The 16,664-nt window shown below is 46.8% G+C and overlaps 1 protein-coding gene across 11 annotated transcripts in view; it reads right to left on the bottom strand.

The window, feature by feature from the left end:
• LOC117749363 (histone-lysine N-methyltransferase 2C-like) overlaps nt 1-16,664 on the bottom strand; it is an 83,420-nt gene that overhangs the window by 16,425 nt on the left and 50,331 nt on the right. For 5 of the 11 annotated variants that reach the window (XM_034559793.1, XM_034559798.1, XM_034559801.1 and 2 more), the window contains 19 exons: nt 14,110-14,379; nt 13,690-14,018; nt 13,425-13,609; nt 12,807-13,181; nt 12,252-12,680; nt 10,164-10,562; nt 9,909-10,023; nt 9,701-9,785; nt 9,528-9,591; nt 9,148-9,380; nt 8,492-8,854; nt 7,867-7,974; nt 3,820-4,767; nt 3,471-3,737; nt 2,622-2,816; nt 2,175-2,336; nt 1,694-1,829; nt 1,284-1,392; nt 872-1,047 (listed from right to left, as the gene is read on the bottom strand). In XM_034559793.1, coding sequence (XP_034415684.1) covers nt 872-1,047; nt 1,284-1,392; nt 1,694-1,829; nt 2,175-2,336; nt 2,622-2,816; nt 3,471-3,737; nt 3,820-4,767; nt 7,867-7,974; nt 8,492-8,854; nt 9,148-9,380; nt 9,528-9,591; nt 9,701-9,785; nt 9,909-10,023; nt 10,164-10,562; nt 12,252-12,680; nt 12,807-13,181; nt 13,425-13,609; nt 13,690-14,018; nt 14,110-14,379 — 4,948 coding nt within the window. The remainder of the gene's footprint in view (nt 1-871; nt 1,048-1,283; nt 1,393-1,693; nt 1,830-2,174; nt 2,337-2,621; nt 2,817-3,470; nt 3,738-3,819; nt 4,768-7,866; nt 7,975-8,491; nt 8,855-9,147; nt 9,381-9,527; nt 9,592-9,700; nt 9,786-9,908; nt 10,024-10,163; nt 10,563-12,251; nt 12,681-12,806; nt 13,182-13,424; nt 13,610-13,689; nt 14,019-14,109; nt 14,380-16,664) is intronic. The other 6 variants (XM_034559795.1, XM_034559804.1, XM_034559796.1 and 3 more) reach the window with 5 other exon arrangements.

Raw genomic sequence — 16,664 nt, 5'->3', positions numbered from 1 at the left:
CACTGCAGTAACAGGTAAAGTACCACTGCAGTAACAGGTAAAGTACCACTGCAGTAACACGTAAAGTACCACTGCAGTAACACGTAAAGTACCACAGCAGTAACACGTAAAGTACCACTGCAGTAACACGTAAAGTACCACTGCAGTAACAGGTAAAGTACCACTGCAGTAACAGGTAAAGTACCACTGCAGTAACACGTAAAGTACCACTGCAGTAACAGGTAAAGTACCACTGCAGTAACAGGTAAAGTACCACTGCAGTAACAGGTAAAGTACCACTGCAGTAACAGGTAAAGTACCACTGCAGTAACAGGTAAAGTACCACTGCAGTAACACGTAAAGTACCACTGCAGTAACACGTAAAGTACCACAGCAGTAACACGTAAAGTACCACAGCAGTAACAGGTAAAGTACCACTGCAGTAACAGGTAAAGTACCACAGCAGTAACACGTAAAGTACCACTGCAGTAACAGGTAAAGTACCACTGCAGTAACACGTAAAGTACCACTGCAGTAACAGGTAAAGTACCACTGCAGTAACACGTAAAGTACCACTGCAGTAACACGTAAAGTACCACTGCAGTAACAGGTAAAGTACCACTGCAGTAACAGGTAAAGTACCACTGCAGTAACAGGTAAAGTACCACTGCAGTAACAGGTAAAGTACCACTGCAGTAACAGGTAAAGTACCACAGCAGTAACACGTAAAGTACCACTGCAGTAACAGGTAAAGTACCACAGCAGTAACAGGTAAAGTACCACTGCAGACCTTTAAGGACCTTCTGAAAGAAGCTTCCATGATTTTATCAAACTGATATTAACATGTCATACTGGTCACATCTGGAGCCTTGTAAGACTGCTGTTCACTGACCTTTTCCCCACGCACAGGGCATCACGGGTATTGTAGGCGAGGGGCAGGGCGAGGGCAGCTCGAGTTTGATCCAGGAGAGGTCAGGGTACCTGCTGACCTCCATGTCCGCCACGCTGTCTGGAGAAGATGACGGGACGAAGCCGTCCGGGCTGTCGCGCCCCGATGAGTCGTGGACCCTGTGGAGGAAAACACACAAAGAAGACGGACAAGTCAGTGAAACATGTCACAACCTGGATAAAAGGCTTTGACAAAGACAAGTTTAAATAAGCATATTATTTATATAATAATAATAATAAAGAACAGAGCAAACGTGGTGAAGATGGAACAGATTTAGAAAATTCTTTTCAACCTTTAAATGTCTGAAAACTGTAAAGATGAGTTTTAATCAGTCATCTAATTGGGCGGGATTTACCTGAGCTCTTCCTGGTTGTTGTGGGGCGGGGTTGGCAGGGAGGCGGGGACATCTACTGTTTTGGTGGCATGGTTTAAAGCCAGAAGCCCGTCCCCTTTCTGATTCACACCTTTCATTGAAGAAAAAAATAATTTCCAGTCAAATATCAGCTGTAGCATCGTTCTACTTCTCATGTTCTTGTGACGCACAAATAGTTGAACTCGATTCATATAGCAAATCATCAACAGCTAGTCCAATTCACCAACTTCTGAAACTAACAGCATTAGTCTACAGTGTTGATGATTGATTTGTGTTTTCTGTTATTATTTCAACAATAAAAGAAGTGAATAATGTTCTGGTTCTAACAGTCCAGGAAGAAAAATAACTGTATTTTACAACTTTTAGGAGAAGTGACAGCTTGAATTGCTCACCCTCATGCTCAGTGATCTCCTTCCTCTCCAGCTCCTCCGTCGTAGCAAAGCCGTTCACCAGTTTCTGCCTGGTGACAGGCGGGGGGGTTGGGGGCAGGGAGGCCGGAGGTGTGGGGGGGTTACTGAGGTTATTCTGCTAGAGGGAGAAATGATGGAGACAAGAGGATTGTTAAAGTTCAGAATCAGTGAAGAAGAAAGTTAAGCTGAGGTAGTAGTACTGCAGTAGTGGTGTGTCGTAGTGCTGTTGTAGTAGTAGTTGTAGTAGTTGTGCGTGCGTGCTGTAGCAGTAGTGCTGCAGTAGTGCTCTAGTCGTGCTGCACTACTACTAAGTACAATAAATATCAGACACTTTAAGACTTTTACTCTTGTAGTATTCTCATAGGAGTCATTTTCCAGTACGGTATCTTTACTTTTACTTAAGTATTGCTTTTGGGTACTTTACCACTGAGTAGTAGTAGTAGTAGCAGTACTGCAGTAGTACCTTGTATATGAGCTGGGAGTAGTAGTCCGTGACTCCGTCCAAGCAGCCGTTACCGAAGGAGCCGGTCAGTCTGGAGTCTCGGCCCAAAGAGGAGCTGCCGTGCGGAGGGAACAGACTCAGATCAATCCCCAGAACCGGCTCCATCAGGGGAAGCACCGACAGCTGGGGGGAGGGGAGAGCAATCAATAATCAATACAGATTGTCAGAAATAATGACAAAGAGGAGAAAGTTAAGCAGTAAGATGATCCAGCTGAAGAGTAAATCAATATCTGAAACATTAATCAGCAACGATTCTAATAGTCAATGAATCCTTCTTAACATCCTCTCTGTTAAAAATCACACATGACAGTACGTCACCTCGGACTGTGGCGGACATTTTATTAACGAAATGCATCACTAGAGAAGATATTACCAAAGAAAAGGAGGCAATATAAAGGAGTCAAGGACCTGTCTGAGGTGAGCCACCAGCGGGTCACAGGAGGTTGTAGAGGAGGCGTTGAGCATCTTCTCCTCCTCCTCCTCTTTCTTTCTCCTCTTGTTTTTGGAAGGAGTTCTATCTTTCTCCGGCTGAGTGAGTCTCTTAAAGCGCTGAGTCTTCTTACTGCCAGACGAGTCCAGGAGATCTGGACTGTCCATCATGACCTGGAGGAGGACACATTTATGCTCAGATATTGCCCTCTAAAACTGAGTGAACAGATCGTCACATGATTTACCAATAATTCATAATAAACTCTTCCTGTACTTTTACCAGAGTCGGAGGTCACGTGACCTGACATCCCCAGAGCTTACAGCTAGCTCAGTTAGCTTGCAACTAGCTAATAACTATCTCAATTAACTCACACATAGCTCATCTTGCTCTCAACTAGCCAACTAGCTCAAGGAGCTGGTAATCAGCTTATAATTAACTCAACTAGCTAGCTAATACATAGCAGAAATAACTAATGACTAGCCTGAACAGCTGATAACTAGCTAAGTTAGCTGATAACTAGCTCAACTAGCTCATGACTAGCATAACAAGCTAACAACTAGCTGATAACTAGCTCAGTTAGCTGATAACTAGAACAACCAGCTAATAACTAGATCAACTAACTCATAACTAGCCAACTAGCTTATAACTAGCTCAAGTAGCCGGTAACTAGCTTAACTAGCTAGCTAATAAATATCAGAAATAGCTAATGACTAGCCTGAAAAGCTAAATACTAGCTTAGTTAGCTGATGACTGGATCAACTAGCTAATAACAAAATCAGTTAGCTTAAAGCTAATCTAAAACCTCAGTGGTCATTGGACCCCCTTACCACGTTGACATGGGAGCCAGTCCTGTCCTCTTCCTCAGACCGGACACTCTCATTGGACAGCTGGCGGCGGGCAATGGGCGGGGCCTGGCTGGTGGGGGATGGCGGCATTTTTGCTGGGGACATCTTGTCCTTCAGCAGGTGTCTGAGGAGCTCCTTCCCACCGTCTCCACCATGGAGAGAAGAGGAGGGAAAGAATCCATCACCGTGACCCTCCTCAACCTTGACCGTGCCCCCCCAACATGCTCCTCCCTCCTCACGCTCCTCCTGCTGGGACATGAGGACCAACCCTGAGCTGATTGTATACAATAAATACTGTCAATGCTAATATCACAGCTTAAGAGTGACTGACCTTGACTTCCAGACGAGCTGCATACAGGGAACCTCTCGGACACTCCATACCCAGGACTGAGCCTCTCAGCTGGGCTGCAGAGATGACGGACAGCTGCCTCTCCAGCTCTGATGATGGAGCCAGAGTGGACAGGGAGGAGTTTAGAGAGAATAGTTCTGATTGGTCCATGCTGCACCGGGTGGGCGTGGAGCAGGAAGTGTCTGACACAGCCGGAGTGGGCGGAGCCGTGGTGTCATCAGAGTGCGAAGAGAGCGGTGTCCTGGCTCCTCCTCCGCCAGCTGTGTCGTCTCCATCCCTCTTCCTGCTCCTCTTGTTCTTTGGTTTGTCGTCAGGGATGATGTCCGAGTACAACTGGATGAGGGACACGGGGCCTCCAGAGGAATAGCAAGCAAAGGAGGGGGGGAGAGAGGTAGAGGGGGAGGAAGAGGAGTCGTCGTGTCCAAATCGATGAGCCTGACCTCCAGGATGGAAAGAGGTGCCTGTTGCTCCGATTCCGGTTGGCCGTACTTGTTCCTGGGCTGAGGATCCGGTGGGTTCTGAGAGCCTAGACCTGGTATGGGGGTCCATTGGAGGCCCATGCTCAGGCAGGGCCCTGCCCCGCTCTGCTGTGGCCCTGGGCAGTAGACCTGGGGTTGGGTTTGATCCAGGGGGCAGGGGTCCTCCTGTGAAGCACTGGTAGAGGCCCTGGTTCCGGGGGGTAGGTTTAGCTGCTAGGGGCGACTGGAGGAAATCCTGGGGCAGCTCAGAGCTGAAGAAGGGACTATCACTCCCAGAGGCAAGCGCTGACCCAGCAGGACCTCCAGGTACAGGCTTTTGCCCAACTCGAGCCCCTAACAGAGGTCCAGATAGGGGAATGGCTGCTCCTCCAACTCCAGGAACCATGGTGGCTCCCAGGAGGCTTTGTTGCTCCAGCTCCAGTCTCTGCTGCAGGGAGCGATGACGCTCCACCTGAGGGGAGAAGAAGAACAGCTGTGTGTTTCTACTTCCTGTTCTCTACTAATGAACAACTGTTCGTTTCCACTTCCTGTTCTCTGCAGATGAACAGCTGTTCGTTTCCACTTCCTGTTCTCTGCAGATGAACAGCTGTTCGTTTCTACTTCCTGTTCTCTGCAGATGAACAGCTGTACATTTCTACTTCTTGTTCTCTACTAATGAACAGCTGTTTGTTTCCACTTCCTGTTCTGTGCATATGAACAGCTATACATTACTATGTCCTGTTCTCTGCAGATGAACAGCTGTACATTTTTACTTCCTGTTCTCTACTAATGAACAGCTGTTTGTTTCCACTTCCTGTTCTGTGCAGATGAACAGCTGTGTGTTTCTACTTCCTGTTCGCTGTAGATGAACAGCAGTTTGTTTCTACTTCCTGTTCGCTGTAGATGAACAGCAGTTTGTTTCTACTTCCTGTTCTCTACAGATGAACAGCAGTTTGTTTCTACTTCCTGTTCTCTACAGATGAACAGCAGTTTGTTTCTACTTCCTGTTCTCTACAAATGAACAGCAGTTTGTTTCTACTTCCTGTTCTCTATAGATGAACAGCAGTTTGTTTCTACTTCTGTTTCTCTACAGATGAACAGCAGTTTGTTTCTACTTCCTGTTCTCTATAGATGAACAGCTGTTTGTTTCTACTTCCTGTTCTCTACAGATGAACAGCAGTTTGTTTCTACTTCTGTTTCTCTACAGATGAACAGCAGTTTGTTTCTACTTCATGTTCTCTTCAGATGAACAGCTGTGTGTTTCTACTTCCTGTTCTCTACAGATGAACAGCAGTTTGTTTCTACTTCCTGTTCTCTACAGATGAACAGCAGTTTGTTTCTACTTCCTGTTCTCTACAGATGAACAGCAGTTTGTTTCTACTTCCTGTTCTCTATAGATGAACAGCAGTTTGTTTCTACTTCCTGTTCTCTACAAATGAACAGCAGTTTGCTTCTACTTCCTGTTCTCTATAGATGAACAGCAGTTTGTTTCTACTTCTGTTTCTCTACAGATGAACAGCAGTTTGTTTCTACTTCCGTTTCTCTACAGATGAACAGCAGTTTGTTTCTACTTCCTGTTCTCTACAGATGAACAGCAGTTTGTTTCTACTTCCTGTTCTCTACAAATGAACAGCAGTTTGTTTCTACTTCCTGTTCTCTATAGATGAACAGCAGTTTGTTTCTACTTCCGTTTCTCTACAGATGAACAGCAGTTTGTTTCTACTTCCTGTTCTCTACAGATGAACAGCAGTTTGTTTCTACTTCTGTTTCTCTACAGATGAACAGCAGTTTGTTTCTACTTCCTGTTCTCTATAGATGAACAGCTGTTTGTTTCTACTTCCTGTTCTCTACAGATGAACAGCAGTTTGTTTCTACTTCTGTTTCTCTACAGATGAACAGCAGTTTGTTTCTACTTCATGTTCTCTACAGATGAACAGCTGTGTGTTTCTACTTCCTGTTCTCTACAGATGAACAGCAGTTTGTTTCTACTTCCTGTTCTCTACAGATGAACAGCAGTTTGTTTCTACTTCCTGTTCTCTACAGATGAACAGCAGTTTGTTTCTACTTCCTGTTCTCTATAGATGAACAGCAGTTTGTTTCTACTTCCTGTTCTCTACAAATGAACAGCAGTTTGCTTCTACTTCCTGTTCTCTACAGATGAACAGCAGTTTGTTTCTACTTCCGTTTCTCTACAGATGAACAGCAGTTTGTTTCTACTTCCGTTTCTCTACAGATGAACAGCAGTTTGCTTCTACTTCCTGTTCTCTACAGATGAACAGCAGTTTGTTTCTACTTCCGTTTCTCTACAGATGAACAGCAGTTTGTTTCTACTTCCTGTTCTCTACAGATGAACAGCAGTTTGTTTCTACTTCCGTTTCTCTACAGATGAACAGCAGTTTGTTTCTACTTCCGTTTCTCTACAGATGAACAGCAGTTTGTTTCTACTTCCTGTTCTCTACAGATGAACAGCAGTTTGTTTCTACTTCCGTTTCTCTACAGATGAACAGCAGTTTGTTTCTACTTCCTGTTCTCTACAGATGAACAGCAGTTTGTTTCTACTTCCTGTTCTCTACAGATGAACAGCAGTTTGTTTCTACTTCCTGTTCTCTACAGATGAACAGCAGTTTGTTTCTACTTCCTGTTCTCAACAGATGAACAGCAGTTTGTTTCTACTTCCTGTTCTCTACAGATGAACAGCTGTGTGTTTCTACTTCCTGTTCTCTACAGATAAACAGCAGTTTGTTTCTACTTCCTGTTCTCTACAGATGAACAGCAGTTTGTTTCTACTTCCGTTTCTCTACAGATGAACGGCAGTTTGTTTCTAATTCCTGTTCTCTGCAAATGAACAGCAGTTTGTTTCTACTTCCTGTTCTCTACAGATGAACAGCAGTTTGTTTCTACTTCTGTTTCTCTACAGATGAACGGCAGTTTGTTTCTAATTCCTGTTCTCTGCAAATGAACAGCAGTTTGTTTCTAATTCCTGTTCTCTGCAAATGAACAGCAGTTTGTTTCTACTTCCTGTTCTTGACAGATGAACAGCTGTACGTTTTTACTTCCATTTATGTACAGATGAACAGCAGTTTGTTTCTACTTCCTGTTCTCAACAGATGAACAGCAGTTTTTTTTCTACTTCCTGTTTTCGACAGATTGAACAGCTGTACTTTTCTACTTCCTGTTCTCTAGAGATGAACAGCAGTTTGTTTCTACTTCCTGTTCTCTACAGATGAACAGCTGTACGTTTCTATTTCCTGTTCTCTGTAGATGAACGGCAGTTTGTTTCTACTTCCGTTTCTCTAGAGATGAACAGCGGTTTGTTTCTACTTCCTGTTCTCTGTAGATGAACAGCTGTGTGTTTCTACTTCCGTTTTTCTACAGATGAACAGCTGTACGTTTCTACTTCCTGTTCTCTGCAGATGAACAGCGGTTTGTTTCTACTTCCTGTTCTCTGTAGATGAACAGCGGTTTGTTTCTACTTCCTGTTCTCTGTAGATGAACAGCGGTTTGTTTCTACTTCCTGTTCTCTGTAGATGAACAGCTGTGTTCTCTGAGTGATGATGGTGTGATGTTTCACCTCCTGCATGAGCTGAACTCTCTGCCTCTCCTGCTGCTCCCTCAGCTTCTCCCTCCTCTCCCTCTCCTGGAAACCCTCACTGAACGGGTTGTTATCGTCAAACTTCACCTGCAGGTCGTGGAGACAGAAATCAGCTCTGCGTGCTGAGGAGCTTCACCCGTTGTGCAGTTAGATCCTCTGTGGTACCTCCATTAACATCAGTTATTTAAAAAAGTCAAACTAAAGGACAGGAAAGTAAAAAAAAACATGTTTTTTTGTTTTCCTCTTAGTTCATTAAATATTTCCTGCGTACTGATGATCAAAAAGCTGTTTGATTTTGAATCTTGTCTCATTTCCATCTTCCGCATGATGCAAGTCTCATGGACTCTGGAGCCGAGACGATTGGTCGATGGATTAATCAATCCAGAGGTTTTCATATCCATGCCTGCAGCCTTCTTAAATTGGTAAAATAAATGATGTCTTCTGACATTTTATAGACCAAAGAAATCATCAACTAATGGAGCGTGTTGACGTTTTCTCACTGAAACTCAACGTGAACAAACGTGTTTAATTAATTTCTTTCCTCCTGAAACCTTCATAAGCCGATTCTTTTTGTCAGACGTCACTAAACCTCCAGGTGAGTTACCTGAGGGGGGGCAGCGGCTGCGTCCCCTGCTGCTCCATGGGTACCTCCGGCGGGGACCCCAGTGAAGACTGCTGGAAGGGTCTGGGTGTGTGGTGGAGCCTGGAGAGCTTTAGGCAGGACGGAGGGCATCTGAAGTGGCATTCTCTGACCCATCAACCCGGGGGTCTCGACCCCTGGGGTCCAACCAGGGGGGGCGTTTGGAACACGGACCACTGTGGGGCTGCCCAGGTGGGGCTGCATGGACACCATGGGCTGGGAGAAGTGGGTCTGGGGGATGGGGGGCACTCCTGCAGCTCTCTGCTGCTGCTGTTTAGTCCTGTAGTCCTCAATCAGCTCAGCATGGTCCTTCTGCTGCTTCCGGATCTGAACACAAACTCAGTGAAACCAACCCTGCATGTACAGAATCCTGATACCATGAATACACTCACAGGAGTTTATTTTGACTCAACCACACATTCAAGTACTCACTAGAGCACCAAACGTGGATTAATCCGCCGCTTAAAATAGTCCCAGACAAACGCACAATTCCGTTTGATAAAAAACTAAAGTGAAACTCTTTCCGAGTGATTTAAAGACAGAAGCTGCCACACTCACATGATACTCTCACCTGCTGTGAGAGTATCATGTGAGGTACCGTCCTGTATGTGCTTGTGTACCTGCTCCAGCTGTTTCTGGACCGCCCCCTGCTGCTCCGTGATGTTGTGGAACTGGGCGGCGTCATCCTCGGCGAGAGCTCGTCCGGCCTTCTTGGCTGTTCTCTGTTTGGCCGACAGAGATTTCTTGGCCTTGCGGTGAGCTGCGAGCTGGTCCTCCAGGAGGCGCTGCTGCATCTGCAGGAGCCGTTGCGTCTCCCCCAACCATTCCTCGTACTTACGGCACTGAGACTCGTCTGCAGGACACAGGACAGCTTCACGCACAAGAATGGACTTCACAGGGACGAGGACACGTCTTTAGAAATCAACAACATATTGTTTTTCCTGCTTATTTAACATCTGAATCCAGGGCCACGTTGTTGGAATTATCTTCTCATACTCACTGACGAAGCCCGGGCCAAAGCTGGGAGGGTTCGGTCGCACCAACTGAGGTTTCAATTTCCCGTCCTAAAAAGAGAAGAGACAAAGACATCAGGACACGAAAGGCAGAAAGAGATACTCTTCATTATTCTCTGTGTTTAAATAGTTCTCATCATGTTGTCATGGTTCTACACACCTGAACCACCAGATGTGGAGGCTGAGGAGTCCCCTCTGGACACGGAGCCACTGGGGCCACGGGAGCTACCGGAGCCTGCTGGAACCTGACATACACACACACGGTCGGTTAATCTTTAATGAAGATGTGGAAAACAAAACAAAAAAAGAACCAATCATCTGCTTCATCGGCAGTGAAACTTGGCACAAGAAGTCAGAGGTCATCCTACCTGTTGATGACCATGGGGTTGAGTCCCAGGTTGCCCTGGGTCATGACCTTGTTGATGCCCTTCAGAGCCACCATCTTGGCCTTCATGATGGGGTCAGAGATGGAGTCAAAGTCTGCTGAGAACACACACACACACACACAATTACCCATCACATTAAATGCATACCACCTCCCAAAACAACAACGGTAAAAGATGAAACAGCAATAAGGTAAACAGGAGCACTTTATAGAAAGGTCCGTCAGGTTCAGGTCTTACTTATATTAGGTAACACAGGGTCTGTGGTAGACCTCTGTCTGATTAGGGCCTGCATCTGTTTCTGCTGCTGCTGCTCCTGGCGCTCCTGGTCCAGGAGTTCTTGCAGGAGTAGCGGTTGCTCCTCCAGGAGCAGAGGCCTGTGCTGGTCCTGGTCCTGGGTGAGGAGAGCCTGTCCCTGTCCCTGGGTGGAGGATCCCTGGTGTGGAAGCTGTGTCTGAGGGTTGAGAAGGAGGCGAGGCTGGGAGGGTTGGAGGGACAGCGGTTGAGGCAGTGCAGGAGGGCCCTGAGGAGTCAGACTGTTGGGGGCAGAAACTGGGAGACTCTGTGGGTGGGGGGTGAAGAGAGCGGAGGGGTAGGGTCCAAACGGTCTCTGCTGCTGCTGGAAGGCAGATTGTTGACCTGCAGATGAGAGGGACTTAAATAAATACTAGGGATGGGAATCACCAGAGGTCCCACGATACTGCGACATGCCGAGTTGTCCGATGTATTGCGAACTGCAAATTATCCCCAAAGGAAAACTTTGTCAACATATTTTATTACATTACATTTAATTTAAATTACGCTTTTATCCAAAGCGACTTACTAATACAGCTACAGGGAGCAATTCAGGGTTAAGTGTCTTGCTCAAGGACACATAGAACCGCCGGTCCTCTGATTGAAAGACGGACTTGCTAACCACTGACCCACAGTGGCCCATTATCTAATAAGTAGGGCTGGGCACGTTAACACGTGATAAATACGTTAACGTAGCAATCCATTAACTCCAACAATGATTTTTATTTTTGATGCCAAGAGCTACCCAAACAAATGCCTTGGCCAAGTGGAGAGCAACGGACTGCAGGCCGAGTCCTGTAGTGTGTATGAGCCTCCCTCAATACGCACTGGTGTGTTAGACCTTAGTGTTGATAAAGGACTCATCTCTGTACTGGTCTCATTAGACCTTAGTGCTGATAAAGGACTCATCTCTGTACTGGTCTTGTTAGACCTTAGTGTTGATAAATGACTCATCTCTGTACTGGTCTCGTTAGACCTCAGTGCTGATAAAGGACTCATCTCTGTACTGGTCTTGTTAGACCTTAGTGTTGATAAAGGACTCATCTCTGTACTGGTCTCGTTAGACCTTAGTGCTAAAAAAGGACTCATCTCTGTACTGGTATGATTAGACCTTAGTGCTGATTAAGGACTCATCTCTGTACTGGTCTCGTTAGACCTTAGTGCTGATAAAGGACTCATCTCTGTACTGGTCTTGTTAGACCTTAGTGCTGATAAAGGACTCATCTCTGTACTGGTCTTGTTAGACCTTAGTGCTGACACAAAGCCTTGATTGGTGATGCACCATCATATCTTAAGGAGCTTGTAGTACCATATTGCCCCACTAGAGAGCTGCTCACTAAATGCGGGGCTACTTGTGGTTCCTAGAGTCCTAAAAAGTAGGATGGCAGCCAGAGCCTTCAGTTATCAAGCTCCTCTTTTATGGAACCAGCTTCCACTTTCAGTCGGGGAGGCAGACACAGTCACCTCATTTAAGAATAGACTTAAGACTTTCCTGTTTAATAGTGCTTATAGTTAGGGCTGAATCAGGTTTGCCCTGGATATGCTGCTATAGGCTTATAGGCTGCTGGGGGATGTTTTAGGATACACTGAGCACCTATCTCCTCTTCTCTCTCTCCTTATGGATGAATTTACATCTCTCCATTGCAACTCTGCTTCCTCCCCGGAGTCTTTGTGACTTCACGTCTCATAGGGTCCATTGGACCTGGAGGTGTCTGATGCCTGGTGAGCCGGCCTCCCGCGTTGGCCCTGCTGATCGCCCCTGCTGATGCCCCGCATCATTATTTTTGGGGAGTTTTTCCTGATCCGATGTGAGGTCAAAGGTCAGGGATGTCGTATGTGTACAGATTGTAAAGCCCTCTGAGGGGAGTTTGTGATTTGTGATATTGGGCTATACTAAATAAACTGAATTGAAAAATTGAATTGAATTGAATAACCTAGAGTATAGATTTAGACCAATAATCTATACAGTAGAAATACAGATCAATAATCTATCCAGTAGATACAGATCAATAAAATACGGTTCATATTTGTTACCTCCAGTCATGGGGGGGTGAACCCTGGGACCCATGCCCAATGACGGAGCCTGTTCTTGGTTCTGGCTGGAGCCTGCGGCCTCAGACATTGGAGCTCCTGGACCTGGTCCTGGAGGTCTGGGGGGTCTGCTGGTGGTGACTACCCCAGGATGAGGTGTAGGTTGCTGAGAAGCAGAAGTGCCATCCTGCACTTCCTGTTTGACTTGGCTGATCAGACCGTCTGTCTTTCTGGACCCGCTGGCTCCATCCCTCTTCTCCCCCCCCCCTTTCTCCTCCACCGGTTCCCCCAGGTCCAGCTCCTCGTTGAACATGTCTTTCTTGTCCTCCAGATTGAGCTCGGGGTCGGCGTAGGCGATTAGGTCAAACTTCCCCGACAGCAGGAAGTCGTCGAGGTGGAGGTCATTAGGACCCAGATCGAGGTCCTCTTTACCTGAAACAGCCAGCAGGAGGTTGGTTATGATTATGATGATCTATTCTGAATAAATATGACAACATGAAGATGTATCTACTCCGTCCTGGATCTGAGGAGAGCCAGATGTGACTCCTGTGCTCTTACCGTCTTCAGGGTCCAGGTTCAGGTTGAGGTCCACCAGATCTTTCACCTCCACGTCTTCCAGGTCCTTCACGGCAGAGTCCTCCCCCTCCAGGTGCTCCTCCGGGAGCGCGGACTCTCTGTGGCCCAGGTGCTGCTGGTTCAGCTGTTCCATCGCAATGGGCGGGCCCAGCGCCGGCTCCCCCATCCGGGCCTCCGGACCAGGCCTGACGGGAGACTGCTGGGGGTCTCTCGGGGACAGCAGCGGGGTCTCGGGCAGAGAGAAGGACAGACTCAGGCGGTTCTCGGGGGCGCGATGTCGGAGCTCGATGTAGGGCTGTCCCATGATACTGTGCTGTTGGAGGGGGAGGGATCGGGGGAGGAAGGGCTGGGGGACACCTGGGGGGAAGCAAGGGAGCTATCAGTGACTGTACAAATAATTGAATCAATTAATGAACAAGATATGTTTGTATCTGCCACTAGATTCATCAGAGAAAAGATGACATCATTCTTAAATCATGCAGGTTCACCAGAGACTCCAGCAGAGACCAGACCACTGTGGACCCCTTTATTCTCCAGGGACCTCCAAAGTAAACCATCTTCCATGCAACAGCTTTGTTAAAGAGCGGTTGATAAACTCACCAGACATCATGTGTAGCTGAGCGCCGGGAGCCGGGACGGGTCGGATGCCGGTGAACTCCACAGGCCTCTTCATCTGGAAAGTGACTCCCTCCACCATACTGAGCCCAGATCCAGACACCGCTCCCTGGGGAGGACGTGAGAAGGAGTCCTGGAGACCCGCTGGAGCTCCTGGAGGAACACCAAACCTGGAGGAGCGAGGAGGAGATGAGTGAACCAGAACACATCCTCAAATCAGGTCAGGACCATGTTTTGAGGCTCTTCTCACCTCAGGACTGGTCCTTGGACTGGCAGCTCTCTGGAGGTGAACCCCCTCTGCTGCTCCCCAGGGAAACCTCCAGGGAACATGGGGGCCGGAGCTCCCGCTGCACCACAAGGCCTCACTGTGCCAGGGTAAGGGGGTGGGGGACGTCCAAACAGGTCTAAAGGAGGAGCAGTTAAGGGGTCTGGCTTGGACCAGTGTTGTGGTGTGGCGGGACCAAGGGCAGGTCCAGCAGCATGAGGTCCAGAAGGTCCTGGTTCCTGCAAACCTTTCTCCTGCCGTAACACACTCTTCTGCTGCTGCTGCCTCAGGATGAGCTGCCGGAGACGCTGACGCTGCACAGAAACAGAACAGTAGAACTCAGCAGATCCCAAAAACCAGGACCAACCAGCCCAGAACTGAACCTTCCTCAGACACCTGGCCTACCTGTCTCAGCTTCTCCTCCGAATCACCAAGCTGAGGCAGCATGCTCATTGGTCCATCTAAAGGAGCCACAGTCATGACTGCCATTTCATTGGTTGTTGTCTTTTCCATCTGAGAGGGTCCTGCTGTCATGCGACTCTGCTCAAAGGGGTCGTGACCCGGAGTCGGACCGGCAAAGAAAACACTCTCCTCTGATATCCCAGGGTCCTTCAGGGTCTGGCTGTTGGGGGTTGAGGGAAATAAGTCTTGCTGCTGTTGTCTTCCTGGAGACTGCTGCAACGGAGCGAAAAACTAAATTAAACAAACGCTGCAGTACAGACACGTAGATGATAGTAGAGACACTAGACTATAATACATGTATGTAGACTATAATACAGACACAGACTATATTACAGACACATATACTACAATACAGACTACAATACAGGCACTTAGACTACAATACAGGCAATACAGGCACGTAGACTACAATACAGACACGTAGACTATAATACAGACACGTAGAATATAATACAGAAATGTAAACTATAATACAGACAGACTATAGTACAGATAAGTATACTATAGTACTAGTACAGACATGTAAACTAGACTGTAATAGACACAGACTATAATACAGACACAGACTACAGTATAGACACACAAGACTACAGTACAGACACTTAAACTAGACTGTAATAGACAGACTATAATACAGACATGTAGACTAGACTATAATACAGACATGTAGACTAGACTATAATACAGACACGTAGACTAGACTATAATACAGACACAAACTATAGTACAGACAGTCTATAGTATAGGCACGTAGACTGTAATAGATGTAGACTATAACACGTAGACTATAGTATAGACCAAAGGTGGGCAAACTACGGCCCGCGGGCCGGATCTGGCCCGTTGGGCGTTTCGATCCGGCCCGCCAAGTATTATGAATTATAAATTATAGTAAAGACCTCTGTAACGCTTCGTACCCTCGGGGCTGCGTGTGCGCTCTCGTGCAGCAGAACACGGCAGGTTAAAGAGCGCCGTCACGCTTTCTGCTGCAGGAGAGCGCGCACAAACAGCCTGAAAGAGCTGAGCAATAAATGAGCATTAAGAAACATCGATGCTGGTCTGTTGCCGTCATCGTGCTTCAGGAAACTCAAGTCGGGAACGGAGAAGCGTCACCCCCCCACCGTAATGTACCGCATACCGCTGGAAAGAGATCACTGTAATGTACCGCATACCGCTGGAAAGAGATCACCGTAATGTACCGCATACCGCTGGAAAGAGATCACTGTAATGTACCGCATACCGCTGGAAAGAGATCACCGTAATGTACCGCATACCGCTGGAAAGAGATCACTGTAATGTACCGCATACCGCTGGAAAGAGATCACCGTAATGTACCGCATACCGCTGGAAAGAGATCACCGTAATGTACCGCATACCGCTGGAAAGAGATCACCGTAATGTACCGCATACCGCTGGAAAGAGATCACCGTAATGTACCGCATACCGCTGGAAAGAGATCACCGTAATGTACCGCATACCGCTGGAAAGAGATCACCGTAATGTACCGCATACCGCTGGAAAGAGATCACCGTAATGTACCGCATACCGCTGGAAAGAGATCACCGTAATGTACCGCATACCGCTGGAAAGAGATCACCGTAATGTACCGCATATCGCTGGAAAGAGATCACCGTAATGTACCGCATACCGCTGGAAAGAAATCACCGTAATGTACCGCATACCGCTGGAAAGAGATCACCGTAATGTACCGCATACCGCTGGAAAGAGATCACTGTAATGTACCGCATACCGCTGGAAAGAGATCACCGTAATGTACCGCATACCGCTGGAAAGCGCCGCTTCTTAGTGTTTACAATCCTTTGGAATTACGGCTTAATGCTTTCGAAGAGTTACGGTAATTTGAATTTGGCATGTCACTTTCTGTCGCCGGAGACGGGGTTCGTACTACAAGAGTTTTTTTTTTTTTTTAATTAACAGCTGCATCCAGAGTATTTTTCCTCGGCATAACAAACGCACATCAAACCCACAGGATTGCACCTCCCTGGACCAACAACACTATTCCACTGAAACGGTTTCTTCACTTTTTAGTTATTGGCTTTTACTTGTAATTCATATTGGTTCACACAAACACTCCATCAGGGGCGTCGTTGGGCCTATTTTAGGGGCGGCTACAGAATGTGTCTGTCGGTAGTAGTTAACGAGTGTTACCTGCTTACATTCAGGTTTACCTGTAAATCTAGGTAGTTACAGAATGTGTCTGTCTGTAGTTGTTAACAAGTGTTACCTGCTTACATTCAGGTTTACTTGAGGCAAATGAAAGGGAAGTTAGAAACTGCCTCCATTGAGCGAGTGTGAACGACGAGAATTCGAAATACAATAAATAACTATCGACATCTCTCTATTATTTGCATTAATATAGATTATTATAATATTTTTTCCATTGAATGGTATATTTGACACTGAACTAGTTCATCTTTATCTCAGTGATAGTGTCCAAATGAGCATAAAATATCACTATGACCCTGAAATTCTGTCTCTTG

The sequence above is a fragment of the Cyclopterus lumpus genome, chromosome 20 (assembly GCF_009769545.1).
Source record: "Cyclopterus lumpus isolate fCycLum1 chromosome 20, fCycLum1.pri, whole genome shotgun sequence".
NCBI classification, from domain to species: domain Eukaryota; kingdom Metazoa; phylum Chordata; class Actinopteri; order Perciformes; family Cyclopteridae; genus Cyclopterus; species Cyclopterus lumpus.
The sequence above is the reverse complement of the archived record's forward strand: the minus strand, read 5'-3'. Positions and strand labels throughout refer to the sequence as shown.